This window comes from Ursus maritimus, unplaced genomic scaffold (assembly GCF_017311325.1).
Source record: "Ursus maritimus isolate PB19 unplaced genomic scaffold, ASM1731132v1 scaffold_26, whole genome shotgun sequence".
NCBI lineage: Eukaryota > Metazoa > Chordata > Mammalia > Carnivora > Ursidae > Ursus > Ursus maritimus.
Window position 1 is genome coordinate 12,704,632 of NW_024425119.1, and position 23,475 is coordinate 12,728,106.

General features: G+C 48.9%; 2 protein-coding genes across 3 annotated transcripts in view; one reads left to right on the forward strand and one right to left on the reverse strand.

Annotated features, from left to right (window-relative positions):
* Positions 1-2,968, forward strand: part of FAM234B (family with sequence similarity 234 member B) — a 34,268-nt gene extending 31,300 nt beyond the window's left edge. The window contains exon 13 of the mRNA XM_040642177.1: positions 441-2,968. Within this exon, the coding sequence (XP_040498111.1) occupies positions 441-446 (6 nt within the window). The 3' untranslated portion in view covers positions 447-2,968. The remainder of the gene's footprint in view (positions 1-440) is intronic.
* A 132-nt stretch (positions 2,969-3,100) lies between these two features.
* GSG1 (germ cell associated 1) lies at positions 3,101-20,895 on the reverse strand. Of its 2 annotated transcripts, none has more exons than XM_040642178.1 (6): positions 20,198-20,895; positions 10,190-10,508; positions 8,707-8,754; positions 7,674-7,826; positions 6,094-6,205; positions 3,101-4,127 (listed from the first exon to the last, which is right to left on the reverse strand). In XM_040642178.1, the coding sequence occupies exons 1-6, from the start codon at positions 20,243-20,245 to the stop codon at positions 3,782-3,784; spliced, it is 1,026 nt and encodes a 341-aa protein (XP_040498112.1). In that variant the 5' UTR covers positions 20,246-20,895; the 3' UTR covers positions 3,101-3,781. The 2 variants fall into 2 exon arrangements, with proteins under 2 accessions (XP_040498112.1, XP_008705234.1); XM_008707012.2 differs by having other exon boundaries at positions 8,584-8,754.
* Between the last annotated feature and the right edge of the window lie 2,580 nt (positions 20,896-23,475).

The window sequence follows — 23,475 nt, forward strand, 5'->3', positions numbered from 1 at the left end:
TTCGAGAGCGGCACTGTTTTCTTAGGGTGCTTGATGACCATTCAGAAATGGTACTCAGTTGTTTTTAGCTGGGAATGGCACCATCCCCCTTAGGGGACACTTGGAAATGTGGGGTCCTGGTGTCTGTTGTCTCAGTGACTGAGGGGTGTGGATAGGACTGGTGTTTTCTGGGTAGGGGCTAGTGATGCTAACATCACACAGCGTGGGGCAGTTACATACTCCAAAGAACGATCTTGCTCAAAACGCTAACCTCGCAGCCCTCAAATACTGTGTGGTCTAGTTCAATGTTCAAGAGTTTATCATGGAGAAAAACAGTCTCTGGATCTTTCTGGAAGGACTTACGAGCAATCAGGGCTAGATCAAAGGACAGAAGAGTAGAGAAATAGCCTGACCTTTGGGTTTCCTCCATTTCTCTGTCATGAAAAAAGTGAAAGTCGCTGATATAGTCCGATGGAATCTTCCGTTTCAGAAGAAGCGAACAGAGCGATACTGTCTCTCTCCCGGCAGCGTCAAGTCAGTTCTTTGGAGAGAAGGAAGACCTCAACCTCATGTCACCACCTCTGCGTGATTGTTGCACTTTGGAGTGTGCGTTGGAGTTCTCTGATGACGGCACGATCCACTTGGCTGGGGATCTGAGCTACCTTTTCAGTCCCTGCATTAACGCCCTCTAGGCACTCCATGGATAGTTTGGAAATGTGAATCTTACGGTTTATTTTTTGTGTGTCTAATTTATGAACTGCTGCTGGGAAATTCCGGTGAGGTTCTTCCCTGGAACATGTTGTTTTGCGTTATGCCACATGTATGTACGTATTGGTATTGTGAAGAAATCGTTTCTAGATCTGTTCTAAGCTCCAGGGACCCAGTTTCTTGTCCTTCCGAAATACACCTGGTTTGTCTGGTCGTCTTGAGACTTCCAGGTGCCCTGCCTCTGATCAGGGCCGCTCATCCTTTCCCTCCGTGTTCTCTCACCACCTGTACCTTGGCTTCTTCGCCATCCTAGCGCCAGGGAGACACACGGACAGTGGGAGGCTGAGGGAACGATCTGCACATTTATTTTCATCTTTTATCTTCCATAGCCTCCCGCCTCACAACCTTTCCATCTCTACACACGTGGTGATCGTCCCCACCACCACATTCCTCTCGGAAGGGGAGCAAGAGCAGCAGAGTCTGTGGGCAGCCTCTGACACGGTCCCTGTGCTCTTGTGTGGTCCTGATTGGCCTGCCCATCGTGACCTTTTCCCTGCAGTCACTTCGGAAGTGCTCGTGTGTGTGTATTGCCCTAGGTCTGTGAAGTCAGGAACTATTCAGGCAGGTAGCCTTATCCCTGCCTCATCTCCACTCTGCTCTCTTAGCATCTCCTATGAGCTGTCCTCTGTACTGCCTCTCATTTGCCCTCTTTTAGTCAGATTTTTGCTTTGCTTGCATGAGAGCAAAGCTGTTTCTGGATTTTTATTCTTGCTCCTCGAGTCCCGTATGCAACCATTTCCTTCCTTGCAGAGCCTTTGAAGCGCTGTATTTGGAGAAATTGCCTATGTAAATACTCTAACTTTTATAATTGCTTAAGTTCTTTAGAATTATCTACCGTGCTACTTCTCCCTTCTTCCATAAATATGTTACTTCTATTAAGTTCTCTCCTAAACTTCTAGGTCATTGTTTATATAGCAGAAAGTCCCACGTTAGCCAGTGGAGAACTGCTTTTCTTCTTGAATAATTTTGATAGGTCATACCCGAGTGCAACTCAGGTTCTGTCTTTACTTGGGCCTGTATCTTTTTAGCTTGTATTAATAGAGGGAGTCCAGAAAAATTTAGAGATTACAGAAATTTAGGGATCCCGGATTTGAAGGGATGTGTATTACTTGCCCAATGGTAGGCATTATGACATAACAGGAGATTGGTAGCAATAGCAGATTGGCCTGCCAGATTTCTAGGCACCCCCTTGCCCTTAAGGCCCTGAAAGCAAATTTGGTTTCAACACTTTGGGAAGCATGTGTGGGTCCGGCTTTTTGTAAACTTGGGGGAACAGTTAGAGGATATCCAAGAGGATAGGGATGATTCTAGATTCACTTCTAGAGTTTGAATCTGCTTGGGTAGAAGAGCCTAGGATCTTGTTTGGTCCGGTAGAGGATTCTAAGGACTAATTCATAGTTGACTGAATAGCTACAACTTGACCTGTGGTCCTGCGGCCCGGGCTGAGCCAGCTGCGCCTCGCCCTCGTTCTTCAGCATGTCGAGGCTTTCTGGGAAAGCCACTTTAGGTAGAGGAGTAAAATGCAAAGTTGTTTACTGAGGGCCCGATCTGGGGGGTGGGATCCTTTGGGTAGAAGATGGTGTTTATGCCGGGTGAGTCCCAGAAATAAGAGGAAGCTAGAAGAGCATCAATTCTTAAATTCTTCCCGGTGTGTTTACAAACTAACTTAGCATAGATTGTTTTGACTCTGGTTAAGTTTGAATCCATTTTTGCTAGACACAGGACAGGCTGTAGTTTTCCCCTTCCTCCTGCAGCCAGGGCAGAGGGTTAGAATGGTGGCCAAGGATTGCAGAAGCTTCATCTGACCAGCGTGGGTGCTAGTCTGTCAGGTGTGTCCCTACACTTCCTTCTCCTTGTCCCTACACATCCATCCAAGCAGACATCTAAGATAGGAAGAGCTCCTTCCTTCCCCCACCCCAGCAAGGCCAGCGTGACTGCCACTTAGGGATAGCTGTGACTTGTGCGGGTACAAGGATCTTCCTTCTCCCAAGCTCTCCTCCTCACTATCCTTACAGGCCCTTCCACCCTAGACAGCGTCCCCCCCAGCCCCCAGATGCTCTCTCCTCCCCCTCCCAGTCGGGTATGCTGATACCAACCCCCTTGAATGTGAATGGCTACTTTTATTGCCCATACTACAGAAGAGCCAGCTGGTATAATGTCAGGAAGCACTATTTAAAATGTGAATTGTTGCAGAACAAATAAATACAATGTATAGGAAACACACTTGTGTCATTCTCATTCATCTCAGCCATCATGATGGTTTGTTGTCCCTTACGGCAAAGAGGAAGGACAAGTGGGTGGGTGAGTTGGAGTTCCAGAGAGGAGTGTATGCTGTGACCTTGTTCATCAGGGAAGTGCCCCTTACCATAAATCCCCTACGAATAACTTCAGTGGACCATTTCTGGAAGCGGACCTGTCCCTGCATGCTGTGGGGGCCTTCTCATGTATACTAGCCTCCTGGTGGCTTCCAGGTTAGTATTTAAACTTCTACTGGGTCCCTACTATGTGGGTGCAGGGCACTGTAACAGGCAGTGTGGAGGACATCTGTCCCACATGTCCACTCTCCCAGGAGGGCCTCTGTCTCCCATTCTGTGCCTTCCAGGAAAATTCAAGTGCAACATGGAAGGCTGAGCCACCATGGACAACTACCGAGTTGCCCACCTGCATTCCTCCAGATCCCAGAGGACCAGACGGGTTGGTTAACCCCTGAAGGGCAGGAACTGGATTTTACTTCTCTTTTCATCTCCGCTGCAGAGCCCAGAACCTGGCACATAACAAGCCATCAGTAAAGGAGAGGCGGTGATCCTGAACGCGGGAGACAGGCGGGTGGTGAAACGAAACACAGGAAGGGAAGGGAAGAGCCGGGAAGGAGGCGGGGCAGTGGCGCCCGGGCACGCACCCGTTTGGACCTGCCCCGCGCTTTGCGATATGCTGCGAAAACCACGTTCGAGAGACAGACTGTGGCTTCAGTACGTGTTGATAGCAAAGGAACATGTAAGGTTGGGTTCAGCCTGCCCTCCAAACCCGACTACTTCTAACACGGTTCTTCCTCTACGGATGCCCCAGCCGCCTCCTCCTTGAGCCTCTGGCTGGGTCCTTGCTGAAATCCCTTGTGGTGTAGCTCCGAGTAGAAGTCAACTCCTTCAGAGACAGAGCGGACGGGCTGATGGTGGTGCTGGTGGTAGCTGGTCAGACGACCCCCCGTGGGGGCCGCGCAGGACGGCGGCTCCAGGAAGCACTGGTGATGGAGCGGCAGGCAACTCAGCTTTCCTTTGAAGCCCTTACTGTGCTTCCGCTGGAACTCCAGCACCAGCTTGGTGTACGTGTTGTAGGTGGTGACCGCCGACGCCATGCAGCAGCTGAAGGAAAGCCAGGCCGTGCTAGGGACGAACCAAAAACATGGACGGTCAGAGTCTGACCCAGGTACAGGTCCGAGGGAAGACTTCCGCGATCCCTTCCTCCTAGTAAAGGAGGCTGGGGCCCCTTAGGGATTCAGGGACTGCCCGACGCTCCTTTCCACCATGTTGTGGGGAAGCTGTGTGCGCCAGAGGCCTGAATTTGGTCTGTCTTGGTGGGATATGTTCTGAATGCTTTGTAGTCAGAGAGAATGACTCTTGAGTGTTGCAAGTCAGACCAGGAGTTTAAAAGATTCGCTTGCACTGGATCGATTAGTCGTCAGCACTCTGCTCTTTTATTCCTGGTGTGCCTTTTCTATATACATATAACATGCACACACACACACACACACACACACACACACTCTTCTGGACTATGGTTTCCCCACCTGCAGTTACCCTTGTAGTCTCCCAAGATTCACAGACTGATAGCTCCGCTGTATCGAAAGGACGCAGCTCAATGCAGCACCCCACACCCACCCGAGACACACACACACACACACACATACACACACCCTGCCCAAGATATTCCTTCACTCAGACCAGATGCTGGGAGCGATCATTCCTCTTCCGTCGTCTCTCTTTTTGAGTTTAGCAGTCTTAGGGGCCACAAAGTTAAGCCTCTGAGTGTCATTCAGGCAACTCGCACTACAAACCTGGAGGTATTATACGTTGTACCAGTGGAATTTGCCTCCTATGAAACCAATGTGGTTCTTGGCTTAAGGGAGTTTATAATGGATGGATGAGAAGCTGGAGATTTAAGAGAAGCTGGATGGATTCAACAAAGAAAAAAAAAAAAAAAACCACCAGGGAACTATATCAAAGGCATTCCTAAAAACTTGGAAAGTCAACCCCTCAATCTCCCCATGATTCTGGGAAGCCCAGGAAACAGGAAGTTGTGTGAGGTTAGTGAGGAATTTCATGAGGTCAAGTGATGGGTGAAGCCAGGCCACGCGCTGGCACGGCGTGCTCCTATCTGCCGCCTCCACCAGACTCCGCCGACTCGGGCCGGGGATGCTTCTGATGGGACTGCTGTGGCTGCGCTTGGCAGGTGTCGTGCCAACAACGGACAGACAAAAGATACAAAACGATACAAAACGACGCGCCTGGAAAAGGAGCTCGGGTGGCTGGTGGAAGAGCCCAAAGACGCCCGCCTCAAATAGCACCTGTTACATCATGAGGTAAGGGGATAGGATCTCCCAACAGACATGGACAGGCTTCCAGATTGCCCCCGCTAGCATGGAAACTCGACGCAGCGTGGGCCTTTCCAGCACTGTTACAGTACTCGGCACTTATCCCACACAGTCGCGCAGGCCCAGGTTGACACACGTGCAGTGGGCAGAGGGGATATTTGCTTCAACTGTGTCTGTCATGGTTGCTGCTTCTCTCTTCTTGAGAGAAATCGAAAATAATTGACCCCTTAGTTCGTTAAGGGTGAGGGAATGACTGGTAGGGGAGCTTTTATTTCTCACACAGTTGGGTCGAAGAAGAACGGAAGTAGGAAGAAGTGACGCTTCGTTACAGGAGAAGAGTCAGCCATTCACAGGGGATGGAATTCGACCCAAATCTCAAGGCTAGTTCTTTGTTTCTCTGTCCTCCAACACCTTGAATCGTAAAATCTATAAAATACGGAGCAACACTTGCATAAGCCACACAAAATCAGTCTCATTGCCCAAGGGAACATGCATATCAGGTGAGGGAGCAACGGCGACAGCCGTATCATTAGAAAAACACGACCAAACAAGCCAGAAGAATCCTCTCTGTGCCTCCACAGGAGGTGGGGAAAGAACAGGCGTGGCCTGGTGGTCCAGCTCTCTGGTCAGCAGACTGCTGGGATGAGGGATGGAGAGAAGGCAGAAGGACACCAAGCAAGCATCAAGCTGAGGGCACGACATCTAAGGCAGGTTGGCTGGGGAGGGGCTAGAAGGTTCAGCAGATGGTAAGCACTTACTAGAAGGCCCAGCCATAATTCCAAGTATGTGGCCTCCAGTCTTCTGGACCCAAGTTGGCGGTTGCCTGGAAGACTTGTGAGTACATCATATGGGCCACCATGCCCAGCAGGCCTACAGAGGGAACAGGAAGGCGGCGCCCTTAGAGACAGGCTGGCTTGGCCCTCTGCCGGGACTATGAGTGTGGAGCAACTGCCTCAGTTTGTGTCAGGTCCAGCCTACGTGGAGATGTTCCATTGCCCATCTGTCCCCGCATTTCCGGGGACACTACTCTGCGATGGGGGCTTCTCCTCAGACGCAGAGCTTTGCAATAGGTTGCCCCAGGCTTTAGGTGGAGAGCTATGGAAAAAGTTTCTGAGTCAATGCTGCCCTTAGGGCCTTTTACTTCTTCCCACCCATGCCCTCAACACAAGCTTTCCTCTTGCTCTAGCTTTATATCTGCACCTCCGGCTCCTACTCGATCCCACGGGTCTTGAAAAGCTGTGTGTACTACTGCTGCTGGGTATTTACCCCAAAGATACAGACGTAGTGAAGAGAAGGGCCATATGCACCCCAATGTTCATAGCAGCATTGTCCACAATAGCTAAATCGTGGAAGGCGCCGAGATGCCCTTCAACAGATGACTGGATTAAGAAGTTGTGGTCCATATATACAATGGAATATTACTCAGCTATCAGAAAGAACGAGTTCTCAACATTTGCTACAATATGGACGGCACTGGAGGAGCTAATGCTAAGTGAAATAAGTCAAGCAGAGAAAGACAACTATCATATGATTTCTCTCATCTATGGAACATAAGAACTAGGATGATCGGTAGGGGAAGAAAGGGATAAAGAAAGGGGGGTAATCAGAAGGGGGAATGAAACATGAGAGACTATGGACTATGAGAAACAAACTGAGGGCTTCAGAGGGGAGGGGGGTGGGGGAATGGGATAGACCGGTGATGGGTAGTAAGGAGGGCACGTATTGCATGGTGCACTGGGTGTTATACTCAAGTAATGAATCATCGAGCCTTACATCGGAAACTGGGGATGTACTGTATGGTGACTAACATAATATAATAAAAAATATTAAAAAAAAAAAGAAAAGCTGTGTGTACGCGCAACTGGAAAGTAAACCAAACTGCATTTCACGCACTGAGAAGGCTTCCAATAAAAAGAACCTCGAGAGGGGCGCCTGGGTGGCACAGCGGTTAAGCGTCTGCCTTCGGCTCAGGGTGTGATCCCCGCGTTCTGGGATCGAGCCCCACATCAGGCTCTTCCACTATGAGCCTGCTTCTTCCTCTCCCACTCCCCCTGCTTGTGTTCCCTCTCTTGCTGGCTGTCTCTATCTCTGTCAAATAAATAAATAAATAAATATTAAAAAAAAAAAAAAAGAACCTCGAGAGAAATCATTTCGCCAAGTACATAACAATCTGCTATAAAATCTCATTCCAACTCCAAGACACCTGCAATGTCTCTCCTCCCTCCATTCTCGGTCCTGCCTCCTCCTTCCTGCCCTCCGGACAGACAGACACACGTGCCAGCCAGAGGCGCCTCAAGGGTGGCGAGCCCCCACCCGCTCCAGCCTGGGGGGCACGCACCTGACAGGACGGAGGAAACGGCCGCGAAGGCGCTCAGCTTGAGCCCAAGGCCCGGGTTCCCAGTGAGCAGCAGGTCCGTTAGTAGCAGGAGGAAGCTGACGAATTCAAGTCCGATGGACGAGAACTGGGCTCCCACTGATAACCATAGGATCTCTGCCAGAAACCAGAGGAAGAAAATAAAATTCAAGTATGTATTAAAAAAAAGAAAGAATAAAGAAACCAGAGGAAGAAGAGCCCTCACCCAGACAGGTACACGACTGAACGCTGAACACACAGAGCCCAGCAGAAGGGAAAGCCTCCCAGAGTCAGAGAAGGGGAAAGGGGGACAGAGCTGGCACCTTTCCCTACTTTGAGTCCTTCGCTGTCCCCCCTGCGCTCGCTGTCTGCTCAGTACCCAATAAAGGATCAAGTAAACTTGATTGACTGGAAGTACCATTAGGGCGATTCGAGAAGAAATCATCTGATTGTCACAAAATCTCACAGGGGCATGACTTTGCTGGGGGTCATTTTTGTTCTCTTTTTCCTTATTGAATTTTAGAGCAATCAGTTCTGCTTCTTTCTCCCTCCCTTTCCTTTTTTCACTCCCTTCTATTAAAAATATTTTTTTTTTTTTTACTTAAAAAATATATATACACATCGGAGGAAAAAACCTCTCGGCTTTTCAATATGGTTACTTGGCAACAGGAGGAGGTTAGAGCTGTTGGTGGTTTTCTATTTGTGAACTTTATTTGTTCCTGCTGTTCCTTTTTTGCATTCCTGCATATGAATGAGAGTCAGCTCTGGAAGGAATGTGGGTCACCCGTGGGGCTCAGAAGAAGAGAAAAGGAGATCACAGGACAGCATAGAGAGCACTGTTGGGCCAGAGAGGTCCAACTTAATGGCCACTAAATTGGTGATCAAACCCACATACTTGCCACAAGCCCCAAGGGAGGGTGGGGGAGGAAAGCCTTCTCCATCAACCGCTTCCCTCCAAATCGGAGAGTGGGGTGACATGGGCCTTGCAACGTGGCAAACTCCAGTAGTCCTTTCTCACCTCTCTCGGTTGGTGGTGTGAGTTCATTGAAAGTTCGGCACCTCTCCCCTGAAAGAGAGACAAGGTGTAACTTCAGGGGGGGATGAAAATGTCCCACGCCTGGTGCCACCCCATGGGTTCAGCCCAGTGCCTGCCCAGCACACGGCAGGTAAGGGCTCAACGGAGCTCTCTGAAAGCAGGGAAGAATGCCTCACGGAAGGATGGCTGCGTGACCTAGACTCACTCCGGATTCATTTCTCTGTCCCCAGTTCTGACAATGAAGAAAAGCACGTGAGCCTGGGAGGGCTTCCCTGGGGAAATGTTCCCATTTCTCAGGTCAGGGAGGCGTAAACAATCCCAGGGTTAACCAGCATCATTTTGCTGCCGCTGTACCACTGGTCTGAATGGCTCACAACTGTTTCCGGGACTGGGGTCCAAGCTGCGATAAATGGCACGTTAATAACACATATAAATACAAATACACATTTATATTCCTCGTCTGTCTCCTTTTTCCCTTGGCCCAAATCGGGAGAAATAGGTTAATTGTACTGGATTCTGGGCTTTAGGAAAACGTCACTCCCAGGGGATGTCTGAATGCTTTGAGCAGGGAGGAGGAGTGTCCGTAGGCCAGTGCTCTTAAGCTGAGGAACTCAGGTTAAGAAATGTACAGTGAGGGGCACCTGGGTAGCGCAGTCGTTAAGTGTCTGCCTTCGGCTCAGGGCATGATCCCGGCGATCTGGGATCAAGCCCCACATCAGGCTTCTCCGCTGGGAGCCTGCTTCTTCCTCTCCCACTCCCCCTGCTTGTGTTCCCTCTCTCGCTGGCTGTCTCTCTGTCACATAAATAAATAAAATCTTAAAAAAAAAAAAAAAAAAAAAAAGAAACGCACAGTGACACAGGACCCGCTTTGCCAGGATGTGCTGAGCTGCAGGACACCTGCGAGGTCAAGGGTGGCCTTACTCCTGAGGCTTCAGTTCCCCTACCTTGTAAATTGTAATGGTAACACTTAGGACAAGAAGACCCTTTTGGTGGGGTGGGGGAGGAAGGGGCTTGACAGGTGATCTACTCTGGTCTTTTCATCTCCCTAGGGAGAAAATCCAGGCCTGCAGACAGCCAGCTGCTCATACGGGGTCACAGCTGCGCAGAGCCCAGGCTGCTTCTCTAAGAACCCTGTCTCTCTCCTCATTTGGTCTCCAGACAGCAACCCTAACTCACCGGAGTGGGGTTCTCATGATGCTACAAGTCTAAGTGGAACCCTTTAGGGACAGTGCTATTTTAAAGCCGCATGGCTACTAGACAGCCGGGAGGGGAAAGCCAGATGGACTCTTGGGTCTTACTGAAAGGGAGTCTGAGGGAGAAGGGAGGGGATACAGAGGTGGGAGATGCTGGGCCTGGGGGTGAGGCCCGGTGGGGTGTGGGCAGTGCTGTCTGCTTCCCACTGGCTCTTCGCCCGTGTTCAGTTCTCTGGGGGCAAGAAAGCGGGCAGCTGGGCTGAGGAGCCTACCTGGTTCTTCCACAGTTTCCTCACAGGATAGCCACATGCCGCTCCAGAAGGCATGGAAGGAGAAGCGGTCATCCCCAGCCTCCCAGCTGTATTGCACCACCTCCTGGGAAGATGTGTTGGCGCTGCTCCCATCCACGGGCAGCGGCACGTCAAAGCACTCGGCTGCCAGACCTTTTCCGCACACGGGCTTGGGCACCTTCTGTGTGCCCACAAACCAGGAGCTGCTGAGCAGGGATGTTGTGGAGAGGCCGAGTGATAGCATGTTGAGGACGGCAGATAGGAATGCGCATTGGCCAGAGGAGCCCTTCGGGAGTTCCATCTGCAACAGACAAACACAAGGGGGAGAGCCTGACTTCAGAACCTGCTTGGAGATCTGGATACCCTCCTCTGCGGCTCCCTGAGCTCAAGCCACACTCCTCCACGCGGACGGTGATGGGCCGGCCAGCCCACCGAGAGCTTTCTCCAAGGAGCCTTAGCTTCAGGAACGGCCTGGAGTAGTCACCATGGGGATGATGTTTATGTAAGCTGGACCTCGTTGGACTCAAATGCTTATTGAGGACGATCTGAATAAGTACCCGATGACAGCTTCAGGACAGTGTGATCCAGCACTGAGTGAGTGCATCTCAAGTTGACTAAAGAATCGGGGCCACTCTAATGCGCTTACTGATGATTATTTTTGGTTTTGTCTTCAGGGAGGGGTTATAGCACCGACTTGCTGAGGTATCTGTTGCTGGAACAACGCACGTTTTGCTGGCATCCTCTTCTCTGTATCCCAGATTCCTCTGAGAGGACAGTCAAAGAAGATCTGGCCCATTGGTCAGCATTATACTGGATCACCCCAGGGGTGAAGGCAGTGGACCTACTGGGATGTGGGGTAAGTGGAAGCCCCTTGGAGAGATGAGGCTGTGGGTTGGGAGAGAGCGGGTGACCTGGGTCCAGCTTTCATACACTGCCACAGAGAGGACAGGACCTCAAATGCGAGGTGGCTGTGTTGCGCCCACGGAGACTGGACACCAGGTGTTGTGGGCACAGAGAGGAACCTGAAGGGACATCTCCACTGCTCGATGCAGCCGTGGTGCCTGACTCACAGTGGGGACAGCGTGGCTCTGGCTGGAGCCCTGACCTCCCCATCATTGTTAGCCCAAGAGAAGAGGAGCCCAGCTGAAGAGGGACCAGCAGGAGACGTTTCAGCCTCGGTCAGTGGTGGCTGGGAGCCAGACTGGACTTTAGAAAAATAAAGAAACCTGACAGGTCTTGCACTCTGTGTTACAGAGCAGTTTATACTGTTACGGTAATACGTCCTGAAGGGAAAAGCAGCCATATTTAGTTGCTGACAGACGCTTCTTAAAGTAAACCATCTTGAGCTTTCCAGGGGATCTCTCATATCAGAATTAATCAGACGTAAATCTGCTTAGCTTAAGAAACGTAAATAAAACCATAGCTAAATGGGACAGGCCCATAAATCTGCCTCATAATCTCCAGCCTAACATTTTCTACATTTAACAGGGAACTTTATCTTCGAAATATAACAGTTCGTTCTTCAGAATTTCCAGGGACTGAAACAGCGCATACCACAAAGTGCAGATTATTTATGGCCATAGGAAATCGACAAGGTTCATATGCATATAAAAATCAATACATAAGACATACGATAAAACAACTTCTGGAAAGCAATCTGCTGATAGGATTTTTAAAAAAGCACTCAACAAATTAAATCTACCAAGAATCAGTCTGTGCAGGACTCTGGGTGACCTTGGTAAAGACAGAAAACCACAGCATCTGGAGTGAGGAAAGATCTTCTATTACCTGGTATGGAAGTCACGCATTGCCCCCGTACCCCCAAAAGAATGTTTCCATCTTGTTTTTAGTTGTGCAAATCCTATTGGTTTTAGCCATTGTTCCATTACTGTAAGTTATTCTCTCTAATTATTTTCATATCCATTGCTTGAACAGGAAATGGACTTCCTGGTAAAACATCTTCATTAGTCATTCTGTATAAAGAGCGAACTAATGATTTAGGCAATTCTACATTTTCAACAACTTCATTTTCAATCTAATATGGCTTGGAAATTTGTCTACTATCACATCAGATTTTTACTCTACCCTCGATTCATTTCAGGTTATGCATATTTGTAAGTTATTTTGCAGATTATTCACAGATAAGAATAAGGAACCCGCACCAAGGTGATAACCAATTTAAGGAAGAAGTGATTTGAGAAACAAAAGATGAAAAAGAGGGGCGCCTGGGTAGCACAGTCGTTAAGCGTCTGCCTTCGGCTCTGGGCGTGATCCCGGCGTTCCGGGATCGAGTCCCACATCAGGCTCCTCCGCTGGGAGCCTGCTTCTTCCTCTCCCACTCCTCTGCTGTGTTCCCTCTCTCGCTGGCTGCCTCTCTGTCACATAAATAAATAAAATAAAATCTTAAAAAAAAAAGATGAAAAAGAGCTTGGAACGAAGCTCAAAGAGGCTGCTTCCAGAAGGAGTGTCCAACCAAGCACAGATACAAGGAGCCTCATTCAAGAGTTATCTTGACAATTGAATGGGAACGCATTCAAGAGCCTTTTCGAGAATTATCTTCAACACTTACAGTACTGTGCCCTTCATCACATGTTTTATTTCTCCCTAAACATGCCTTTTCTCTCCAGGATCCAGATAACTTCTTGAATTGGAAGACCAAGCCTAATTTTGCAATGATCTCTTTAAGGAGATCATGAAGAAGTGGCAGCCATCAGAAAAGCTGTATCTTTGCATATACTGACAAGCTTCATGCCAAGGTGACTCTTTACTCTCTAGAAAAGGGCAGAGAGTGGCTTCCTAGACTGCCTCAGATCAATAGGAAATGCATCAGTGCCAAAATGTCACTAATTCTTCCATCAACATGGTTTAACAGAAAAACTCAGAGTTAACACAGACAACAAAATTGATGAGACAGGACAGATCTTAATCAGGTGCAAAATCGCTATGCAATGTATATTCTGAGCAATAAGACAGGGAAGCTGGTTACCTTGGCCATGGTCAGCGTCTTGCAGCTTGTCTGGAAGGACCATAGGATGCCATCTGTGCCCCAAATCCCCTTGGTTTAATGTTGACAGAATGAAACTGCCTTCCCACCGTCCTGCCTCCCTTCCCATCCCTCCTCTCCTACGTCCTATTTTTTTTTAGAGTGCCTCATGATTAAATGCTGCCTTGCAGGGACCTTCGGCATTTAATAATTGACAATGCAGTCATGGCCCAGATGTTCTGGAAGATACACGGGAGAGCCTGCCAATGGGGATCTGGGATTAAGCACAAAGAAGCAAGGACCTGTATTCGAAGAGGGAAGTTTCTTTAGAAAGTTAAGTGAAGATTCAGTTTCCACCTAACTGCCATTCCCTTGGAAGCTGGTGGGAATGGCTTAGGCTTGATTTTATGGCTGACACAGAAAATATTACAGAGTCACCATTACTACAAGAGTTCCCATTCCTTTGTGTGAGTTTCCATCCTTTTTTTGTGTGTGTGATTTTTTATTCATTTGAGAGAGAGAGCAAAGAGTGAGAGAGCACAAGCCAGGGGGGAGGAGCAGAGGGAGAGAGAGAAGCAGAAGCAGACTCCTCGCTAAGCAGAGAGCCCGATGTGGGGCTCGATCCTAGGACCCCGGGATCATTAACTGAGACGAAGGCAGACGCTTAATCGACTGAGCCACCCAGGCGTCCCTTCATCCTTTTAATAAGCTATTATCTGTAATGATAGGGCCTCATAGAGCCATGGGTTTGAAATAGCTTCCTTGTGTCATGGGTGGTCTCTGTCTTCCAGTTAGCATCGTTAGTAAGGATTATTAACAATGTCCCTCCAACGGAATACGGAGACGGTCCTCCGTGCCTTTGCAGATGCTCTTCCTTCTACCTGGAATGTCTTCAGTCTCTCTTTATCTGGTGATCTGCCTTCCTATCAAGACTAGTGTAAAAGTCACTCATTCTTCGAAAATGTTTCTTTTCTCCCGAAGAACAGTCCCCTCCTCTCTGTCCTTCCATACTGTACCCCTCTCATAATACTTTTATACTCCGGATAGTTGTCTGGATTGTAAAGACCTCAAAGGCCCCTCCTTCATCGGAGCAGCAGTTCTCAGTTCTGACTGAGCATCAGAACAGTCTTTGAAACTTTGGGAAATATTCAGATCCCTGGGCCCCGTCTTGAGATTCCACCCTAGGGGTGAGGCCCGGGAATCTGCAATTTTAGAAAGCTTTTCATAGGTAGCCAGGGATGGACTTCTGGTTTCTGGTTCCAAATGTAAAGAGCTTGGAAGTTGCCACTACAACCTAACAACAAGTAAGAAGCTGAACAAACTGGAAAATACGGAGCCAGGGAATTAACGTACCATCAGGTATTACCTGTTTGCCTCAGGTGGGGCTTATGTTTAATGAAACCCTCATATTCTGCCCTGGCCCTCCCCCACCTGGAATGGTCCAGATTTGCCACCAACCAAGTCATGGTTTTCCCATTCTGTATTTGTGCGGTTAGCGGGGGGCATGAAAGGCAGGCTCTGTGAATTAGTCCACATTCTAGCTGGGGGAGTGTCTCTGGCTCTGGCTTCCTACTCTTCTAGGGCCGATGTCTCCGCACATTTGACACACGTGTGCTTATGCCCAGGCGTGATTCCCATATCGCCCACACGACCCTTTATTGTTACAGAGCTCCCTCTCCTCTGGGGGACTGGAGCAGGAATGTTGTGGTCACTCCACGTTTGAACTGGCTGTCGGTTTCCTGGCTACAGCTTTTGTCCCGACGCTGGGTGGCGCTATCTCCTTATATTTTCCCCTCTTCGGGCACAGGCTGTCCCCACCCGTCTGCAAATGCGGGCGCAGGTGGCGGCTCCTCCCCGTGGGATGGCTCTTGTCTCTTCCTCTGGCCTCCTCCCCACTCATACAGCTATAGAATGTCTGGTGTCAGCCCTACGGAATTCAGGGCTCCGAACGAACTCTGGGAGCATCCAGCCGCTCCCTCGAGGACATCTTGTAGGATTATTTCCTCTAGCACATTTTTCCTGGCCAGTTCCAGTTTTCAGTGACTCATAGATCCTCAAATACTTCCCCTGGGAAATACAACTCCACGGTATCAGAAAATAGAGTCAGCCAATGCTTCCTGAGGATTTTTGTGCACATTTTTCTTTATTGAATCGTATCCTCATTCCCTTTCCACACCACAACAGTGAACAATTCTTTTCCCTTCTCTGCGCGTACACCCCTCAAATACTTGCAGACACTTCTCATATCCCGCCTGAGTCACCGTTTGGCACAGTCCGGTGTCTTTGGTTTTTATTGCCTCTGCTCATAAACCGCACCCCCTGTGCCTTAATAGGCTGAAATTTGCCTTCTCCAGGGAAAAGGGCACGGGAGCAGCAGTCTCGAGGTTATGTGAGGAGGCCTGGAGGGAGATGGAAAGGGAAGCAAGCTAGTGACACCCCAGCTTTGGGGTTTCTCATGGACTCAGACCCTTCCAAGACCCTTACAGACTCGTCACTTTGGATTATTTTTCTTAAAGAGAGCCTCCGAAGTTATATTATTTTAGGCCTCCCCAAAGCCTGACTCTATCCCTTCGGTGGCCGTGCGTTTTGCATGGCTGGGCGGGCTGGTGGGCTACTAGCTGTGATCCATCATGAGGACAGCCCCCTGTCCCCACGGACCCCATGCTACGACGTCTAATTTCCTTTTTTTTGACGGGACATGAGTTGCTCTGCCTGGCATCCCACTCACTTCCTTTCATTATAATTTAGGCATGTTAATATTTTTTCTTCTTCTCTTTCCTCCCTTAGAATAGAAGAAGTTAATTGCTAGTCAATGCAACATGAATATAATTAGGTTGGGCTCAGAAGCTCATGACTCAGGACAGACACAAAGATTCCGTATCTCTACACAGTATTTAACTTTGGTATGCTGGACTGTTACCATGTCAGGATGACCCCCCAAGGACCTATATGTGACTCAGCATTTATGACGTCACAAAGCCAAAGCTTGGAACTAACCTGTGCTTGCTAAGGTTCTCAGGGACCATACCCTGCACTGTATGAAACCGTATTTACTAAGTATACACAAAGAGAAACAATCGTCTTGGGACACCCACACAAAGTTTGTAAACAGAAATCCAATGTATTGTTTTATGAATACACGGTAGATTAGACGTGATTAAAACAATGGGTAAGAATGCCGAGCCGGAGCAGTTTGGAGAGCATACCACTTGCCTGATGGCAAAGCCTGGGGCTAAGGGATTTGGGGTTTGTTTGTTTGTCCTTTCCCATTATCAGTAGTGGCATCTTCTCCCCCTCCACCCCCATCCAACAGTAGTATCTCTTTTGCCCAGGAGTCAGATTTCTGACCCACGCCTCATTAACTAATTCCTTTCTGTTACTCAGCAGTCAAAAAGCTGGAGTGGGACGTGAAATGTTTCTGCTGTCACTGGCTCTCATCTGCAGGGCCCTGTTCTTTGTTCCTGCATGTTCCACCGTGTGCCTTTCTCATGCAGCTCAGAACGCGCAGGCTTGACTGGAAGTTGCTAGTTACAGGAGCAGCTGTGTTTTTTATTCCAGGTTGATCCTCAGAGCCTAGCACTTTCTCACTTGCAGGAATGGGTGAATGATGTTTATAATGGAAACCAGCTCAGAATACAAATAAGAAGCCTATGAGTGAAGATAAGATGTGAATAGAGAAAAGTGTCCAGTCTTCCATTGTTAAAGGGCGCGCGAATCCTCCTGATTCACACGATTTAAGAGCAGTGAGAAGGGGGGCGCCTGGTAGCGCAGTCGTTAAAGCGTCTGCCTTCGGCTCAGGGCGTGATCCCGGCGTTCCGGGATCGAGTCCCACATCGGGCTCCTCTGCTGGGAGCCTGCTTCTTCCTCTCCCACTCCCCCTGCTTGTGTTCCCTCTCTCGCTGGCTGTCTCTGTCAAATAAATAAATAAAATCTTTAAAAAAAAAAAAAAAAGAGCAGCGAGAAGGTAGAAGGTAGAAGAACGTCTGTAGGTCCGCAGACACACCCTGTGCCTTTCTACACAGATGCATGTCGAACAGATCTTCTGCCAATACACTTCCTCCCACCTGTGGAAACATTCCTGCNNNTCGACGAGCAAAGCCCAGAAAACAGCAATGATCTCATGAACTAATATTATCTTTAGCTCACAGACCAGGGTCCAAACAGATGGCTTAAAAGCCAGTGACCGATTGGAAGTGCCATGTCCTTTCCCAAGCTCTGGGATTCCCTACTGATGAGAACCCTTTTGGGTGACACGTCTCGAACCATCAGAGATTCCCAGCTCCACAATGTTTGCTTCAGTGCCTCATGTCTGACTCATTCACTGATGAAGTTAAGGAGGGTCTTCACACGGGACATTTTGATCTTCCTCCCAGCCCGGAAGGGTAGAGTAATGCCACCAAAATGCCCATGCTGAGCGTCCAAAATATTAACACCAGTATAGGGCACTGAGCTCTGGGATTTCTGGGCTTTCGGGTTAACCACTGCAACAGTGTTTCACGCCCACAGGGCCCCCAAACGTGTAGAATAACGACTCCTTTCTTTCTAACATGGGTCAGGAGTTCTGGGAACACTTCTACTTAGGTTCAGCGGGAAGGACTGAAGAAAAGCACTTCGGGGCCTCTCCTCTCTGTCGCCTTTCCCTTTCCGCTGTTAGTGGAATTGTTAGACGGCTTTTGCTAATGCAGTCATTTCCAGGAGAGGAAGCCGCCTTTCTTCCCTGCCCCAAGCAGCTGGCGTGAATCAGAGGGGCAGCCACATCTGCATCCTGCTCACGCGCGGGTGACCGAGCCCTCGGGGCCTGCTGGGGCCGGGGATCTTGGGCACCGCGGGGCGGGGGCCTAAGGGGAGCCGCCCCTCCAGGGGTGCTCAGAGCGCGGAGCTGGGCTGCCCCATTTCCATGCCGCGTGCGCCCCCCTCGTCCCTTCTTTTCTTGCTCTCTCCCCCTCCCCCTCCCCGGCTGTCGCGGTGCCCCAGCCCGAGTCCCCGCCGGCTCCCCTCGCCCCCCTCCCTCGGTGAGTAACACTCCCGCCCCCGGTTTACTACGGCGCCCGGGTCGCCTAGCAGCGGGCGCGCGTTGCCACGGCGACGCGCGCGCAGCGTGTTTTGAATTGTTTGGCGAGGCCCCGCCCTAGCGGCGCAGGGCCTGGGACTCCGCGAGCGGGTGGGGCGGGAGCGGGGCCCTGGCTTCCTCTCCCGGCTCCCGCGTCTGCTGAGCGCCGCGTCCCCGGGGGCCCTCCCGAGAGAAGGGGCCGGAAGGGGCTGGCCGGAGGGAGGCCGAGCCCCGGGGCCGGGGCCTGATGGCCGGCTGTCCTGGCGAGGCTTGGCGGAGGGAGGGCAGAGACGAGTTGGTCGTGTGATCAGCTCCTCACACCCAGCCTCTAGGCCTGAGGGTCGGGAGGTGCGGGTTGCAGTCGAACCCAAAAGTCAGCCATTTCCCAACCCCGCCCTTCCCCTAAAGGTACAGGTCGCTGGTTGCTGGTCCAAGTCTTTGCCTCTTTTCGTGGGATCCTAGAAGGAAACCTAGAGACCACGAATCCTCAACTGTTCTGGGTTCTAGTCCCAACCTCCACCCACGACTGGACTAATGATTTTGGCCAAGTTACATAACCTACCTGAGTGATTCGGAAGTAAATGAGGAGAAGGAGTTGTTCTTCACAGTTCTGCTGTGAAGACCAAGAGGCAGCGGGGAAAGTGTAAAGGAAGGGCGAGGGAATCTGCCCTGTTCCAGACACCTTGCGAGACTCTTCACGTAATTCTCACTATCGGCCTCAGGGAGAGGTGGGACTCTGTTCAAGAGCGAGCGTTTGACTTGCTCAAGGCCACCAGGCTAGTAAATGGTGGAGTCAATATTCAAAACCTTTTGATTCAGCTCCAGGCTGCCAGTCAGGAAAGGGGAGGTGCACACACTTGAGCAAAAGGCAGGGATTGCAGGACTGATAATGGAAACTCACACAGAAGGATGCAATGGATATGTATTGATAAACCCTTCCATAGTCCCTCTGTCTTTCCTCCTAAATCAATAATAAAAAAATTTACTACGCTTGGCTTTTTCTATCACGTTCTTACCCATTTCTGTCGGTTCTCCTATTTATGATCTACTCACTTTGGCTGCTGTCCTGTCTTCCCGGACCCCTAACGACCAGACAATGAACAGCACACCGCATAGCTCTGTGTGCGTGAGTGTGTGTTTTATTTCCCTGCCTAATTGTAAGCTTCATTTTTCTCCTGAGAAAAGCAAGAAGTGTGAGAAATGAACACTTGCTTTTTTAGTAACCCGTTGAGCTGCAAGTTGGCTGTTCCCAACTATCTCAGATGGGAGGCGAGTCGTTTCCAGATGTGGGTTCTCCTAAACAGGCCAAGCCATCTTTTACTGACTGAGGGTCTTTCTGGATCTGGAAGGATCCCTGCAGATTCTCCCAGATTCTCTGAGACCGGAAAGAGGAAGTAGCACGACCACGGTTGTGTCCTCCTCAGTTCTAATAGATTCCAGAGCTGGCTACTGGCAGGACCCTGGGGGTGCCTCACCTTCCTCTGGCAGAGAACTTAATATCTGCTCTTTCAGTTCATTAGAGTCATCAACAGCTTTGGGGTTGCCCCTGCTACTGGGCCTTTTACCAGGAACCAGATTTTGGCAACAGGAATCATACAGATGGGAGGGGAGAAGGGAGAGCTAGAGGGCCCTTAGCAGTCCTGGGAGCAGCGAGGAAAAGTCAGATGAAGGGGCGGCGGCGGAGGAAACGGAAAGTTAGTGGAAGAGATGAAAACAGAAGGCCGAGGTAGGGACATCACCAGGTTTATCAATAAAAATGGGGCTTGAGGAACAGATTTCTATTCCCTTCTGCATAATCCTACAGTGGGTTCCCAGTTCCTTACCATGACCACGGGAAATAAAGCAGTGGATTTGTATAACCTGTATTACGAATCCAACACTGTATGCCTGAAACTAGTATTACACTGTATGTTCACTGGAATGTCAATAAAAACTTTAAAAAAAGTGGGGTACCTACCTTCTGGGTGAGACAAACATTTTGAGTCAGTTGAGAGGGATTGCTCATTCACTTTCGAAGCTCTGAGGCAAAGGTGTTTCAGTTTCTCTTCTGCTCGGCCTTGATCGGTTGCGTGGAATGCGTATCTGGTGAGAAGATGACTCAGGCCCCCTCTTGCCAGCAGAGGGGTGAGGTGGTATGAGGGGGGCTGGAGAAGATGGGAAAGGATATCCTGTAGCCAGGACACCAGTTTGGGCGGGGCTGGCTGATGCAAGAGGTTTTCTCTGTGACATCACAGTGGCAGGTAGGGATCTCTCTGCCCTACACTCTGCCCTACCACCAGAAGGATGGGGGTCACTCTGGGGTACCTACCAGGGGCCTGGATGTCATCTGAGGAACAGATTTCTATTCCCTTTTGTATAATGTATGATGCCCTTTTGTGTGTCAGAATCACCTGGGGATCCTTGTGAGCTAGCAGATTCTGAGGGTTTGGGAGAGCTCCCACGTGATGCTGCCCAGACCACAGGGGGTGGTGAGGCTCTAGACCAGTGCTCCCAAAGAGAAATAAAGAGGAGCCATACACGTGACTGCAAGTTTTCTAGTAGCCACATTTAAAAAAGTAAAATGGACCCATGCGTCGCAGTACAACAATGATATCTTATGTAGTGGTATAATTCTAGTAAAATGCAGTCCTCCTCAAAACAAGCAATTGAGTTCGATTAAAAGTTCCCGTTTAAAATTTAAAGTGAAATGAACGTAGAAATTCAGCGCCTTAATGGCGTTAGCCACTGAAGGGCTCAATCACCACGTGTGGCTAGTAGCGAACGTATAGGGTAATGCCGCTCTACAGCATTCCCAGAAAAGGCAACAATGTACAGAAACGACCGTTCTAAAGGACTAGTATCTGAAATCTAGTTGGTGTTCATGAACCAAATTATAATAGTACATAATGAGGATTTGCGAGCTATTAACACTGAGATGTAACTCTGAGGCTTGCAGAGAAGGCTGGTGTCTTCCCCAGTATTCCAGCTAAGAGTCTGGCTGGGGACTTCCTGTCCTGTGAGGCATGTCACCCAGAGTGTACCCCTGAGCTTAGCCTGGGTGCCCCTCACTGGGATTCCATCCTCTTTGCCATCCCCACCTAAATCCTATGTGACCTTTGGGACACCTGATTCCCGTGTTAGTCCAGCCCCGTCTTTCCTTGCTTTTCAACTTCTTACCACTCTCTTCTTCCCTTTGAGCTTGCAGAGCATGGATGGTCTGGCTGTGCAGTGGGGAGCTTCTTACTAGCTAAGATACCTAAATGAACATCTAAGAGAGGACATCTGATCTAAAATGATCTATCACTAACTTGAACAGAAGGAACTAAACATGCTTGTTCTTGGCATGTTTCAACTTGATCAGATGTCAGCTCTCTCTAATTTGCAAATTTAATGTAACCCTAATACAAATACCAATGAGCATTTTTAAAGAGCAGGACGAGCTGATATTAACATTCATTTCAGAAAACACATGCGCAAGACTAGCTAGGAAATCCTGGGAAGAAGGAGCTCTGAGAGAGGACCCAGCCCTAAGAGATATTAAAGCAGGCTACAGGCCTCTATGCAGAAGGCAGTGTGGCGCTGGGGCATGGCTAGACCAACAGACCAATGGAACAGAAGAGGAAGTCCAGAAATAAACACAGCTACATAAAGACATCCAGTATATGGCAAAGGTGGTATCTATAATTACCGGGGCAAAGATGGTCTTTTTCACAAATGGCATTGGGACAAACTGGATAGCTATTTAGAAAAATATAAAGTGTACCCACTTTTTATACTATATACAAGAATAAACTCCAAATGGACTGGAGATCTGAATATAGAAAACGAAATTATACAAGTGCTAGAAGAAAGCATGGGCAAACGACTCTAAAATCTGGGTGGAAATAGAGGCTTTCTGATGATGGCTAAAAATCCAGATACTAGATAAGAAAAGATTGATAAATTTGACTACATTAAAAAACAAACAAACAAAAGCCGTCTGCACGGCAAAAATCACAATAAACAAAATAAAAAATCATGAAATGGGAGAAAATATGAGCCATGCATATGACAGATAAAAGGCTACTATCTCTAATAAGTAAAGAACTTTTAAACATTAAGGGAGAAAGATCAAAATTCCTATGGAAAACAGGCAGAATTAAGCAACAGGCAATTCATGAAAAGAGACATGTAAGTGGCCCTAAATATATGAAAAGGTGTTTAACTTCATTTACAGCCAGAGTAATGCACATTAAAACAGCAGTGAGGGGGTGCCTGGTTGGCTCAGTCAGTTAAGCGGCTGCTTTGGGCTCAGGTCACCTGGGATGGAGTCCCTGCATGGGGCTCCTTTCTCAGTGGGGAGTTTGCTTCTCCCTCTGCCTCTGTCTCTCCCCCTCCCCCAACTCCCTCCCTTGTGATCTCTCTCAAATAAATAAATAAAATCTTTTAAAAACCTGCAATGAGGGGGCGCCTGGGTGGCACAGCAGTTGAGCGTCTGCCTTCGGCTCAGGGCGTGATCCCGGCGTTATGGGATCGAGCCCCGCGTCAGGCTCTTCCGCTGTGAGCCTGCTTCTTCCTCTCCCACTCCCCCTGCTTGTGTTCCCTCTCTCGCTGGCTGTCTCTATCTCTGTCGAATAAATAAATAAAATCTTAAAAAAAAAATTAAAAAAATAAAAAAAAAACCTGCAATGAGATACCGTTTCTTATCTGTCAGATTGGCAAAATTAAAAAGCTTGACAATATACTCTAAAGATAAGGCTGTGGGGAAACAGACACTTTCATTCATTGCTGGAATCCAGAATGCTACAAGCCACATGGAGGGGAATCGGCAACGTTTAACAAAGCTATGTGTGCATTTATCCCTTGGCCACAGAAATCCTACTTCTAGGAATTTACCCTAAAGATACACCACCAACAATATGGAAATATATATGTACAAAGTTACTCATTGCAGTGCTGTTTGTAATCACGAAATATTGGAAACTACCAGAATCTCCCAGCATAGATGAGTTGAATTAACTATGGCACATAAAAACAACGGGGTACTGTGCAGGTCTATAAAAATAGAAAGCACCAAATGAGGGAGATTTCCACGAACTGGTATGGAATGCTTTCCAAGAAATATTAACCGAAAAACTGGAAGGCAAGAGAGGATATAGACTATGCTATCTTTTGTGCAAGAAAGAAGGGCAAACAAAACAGACAAATATTGGCTTATTGTTACCAAAGAAACACAGGAAAGACAAACCAAAAAACAATGAAGTTGATTTCTTAGGG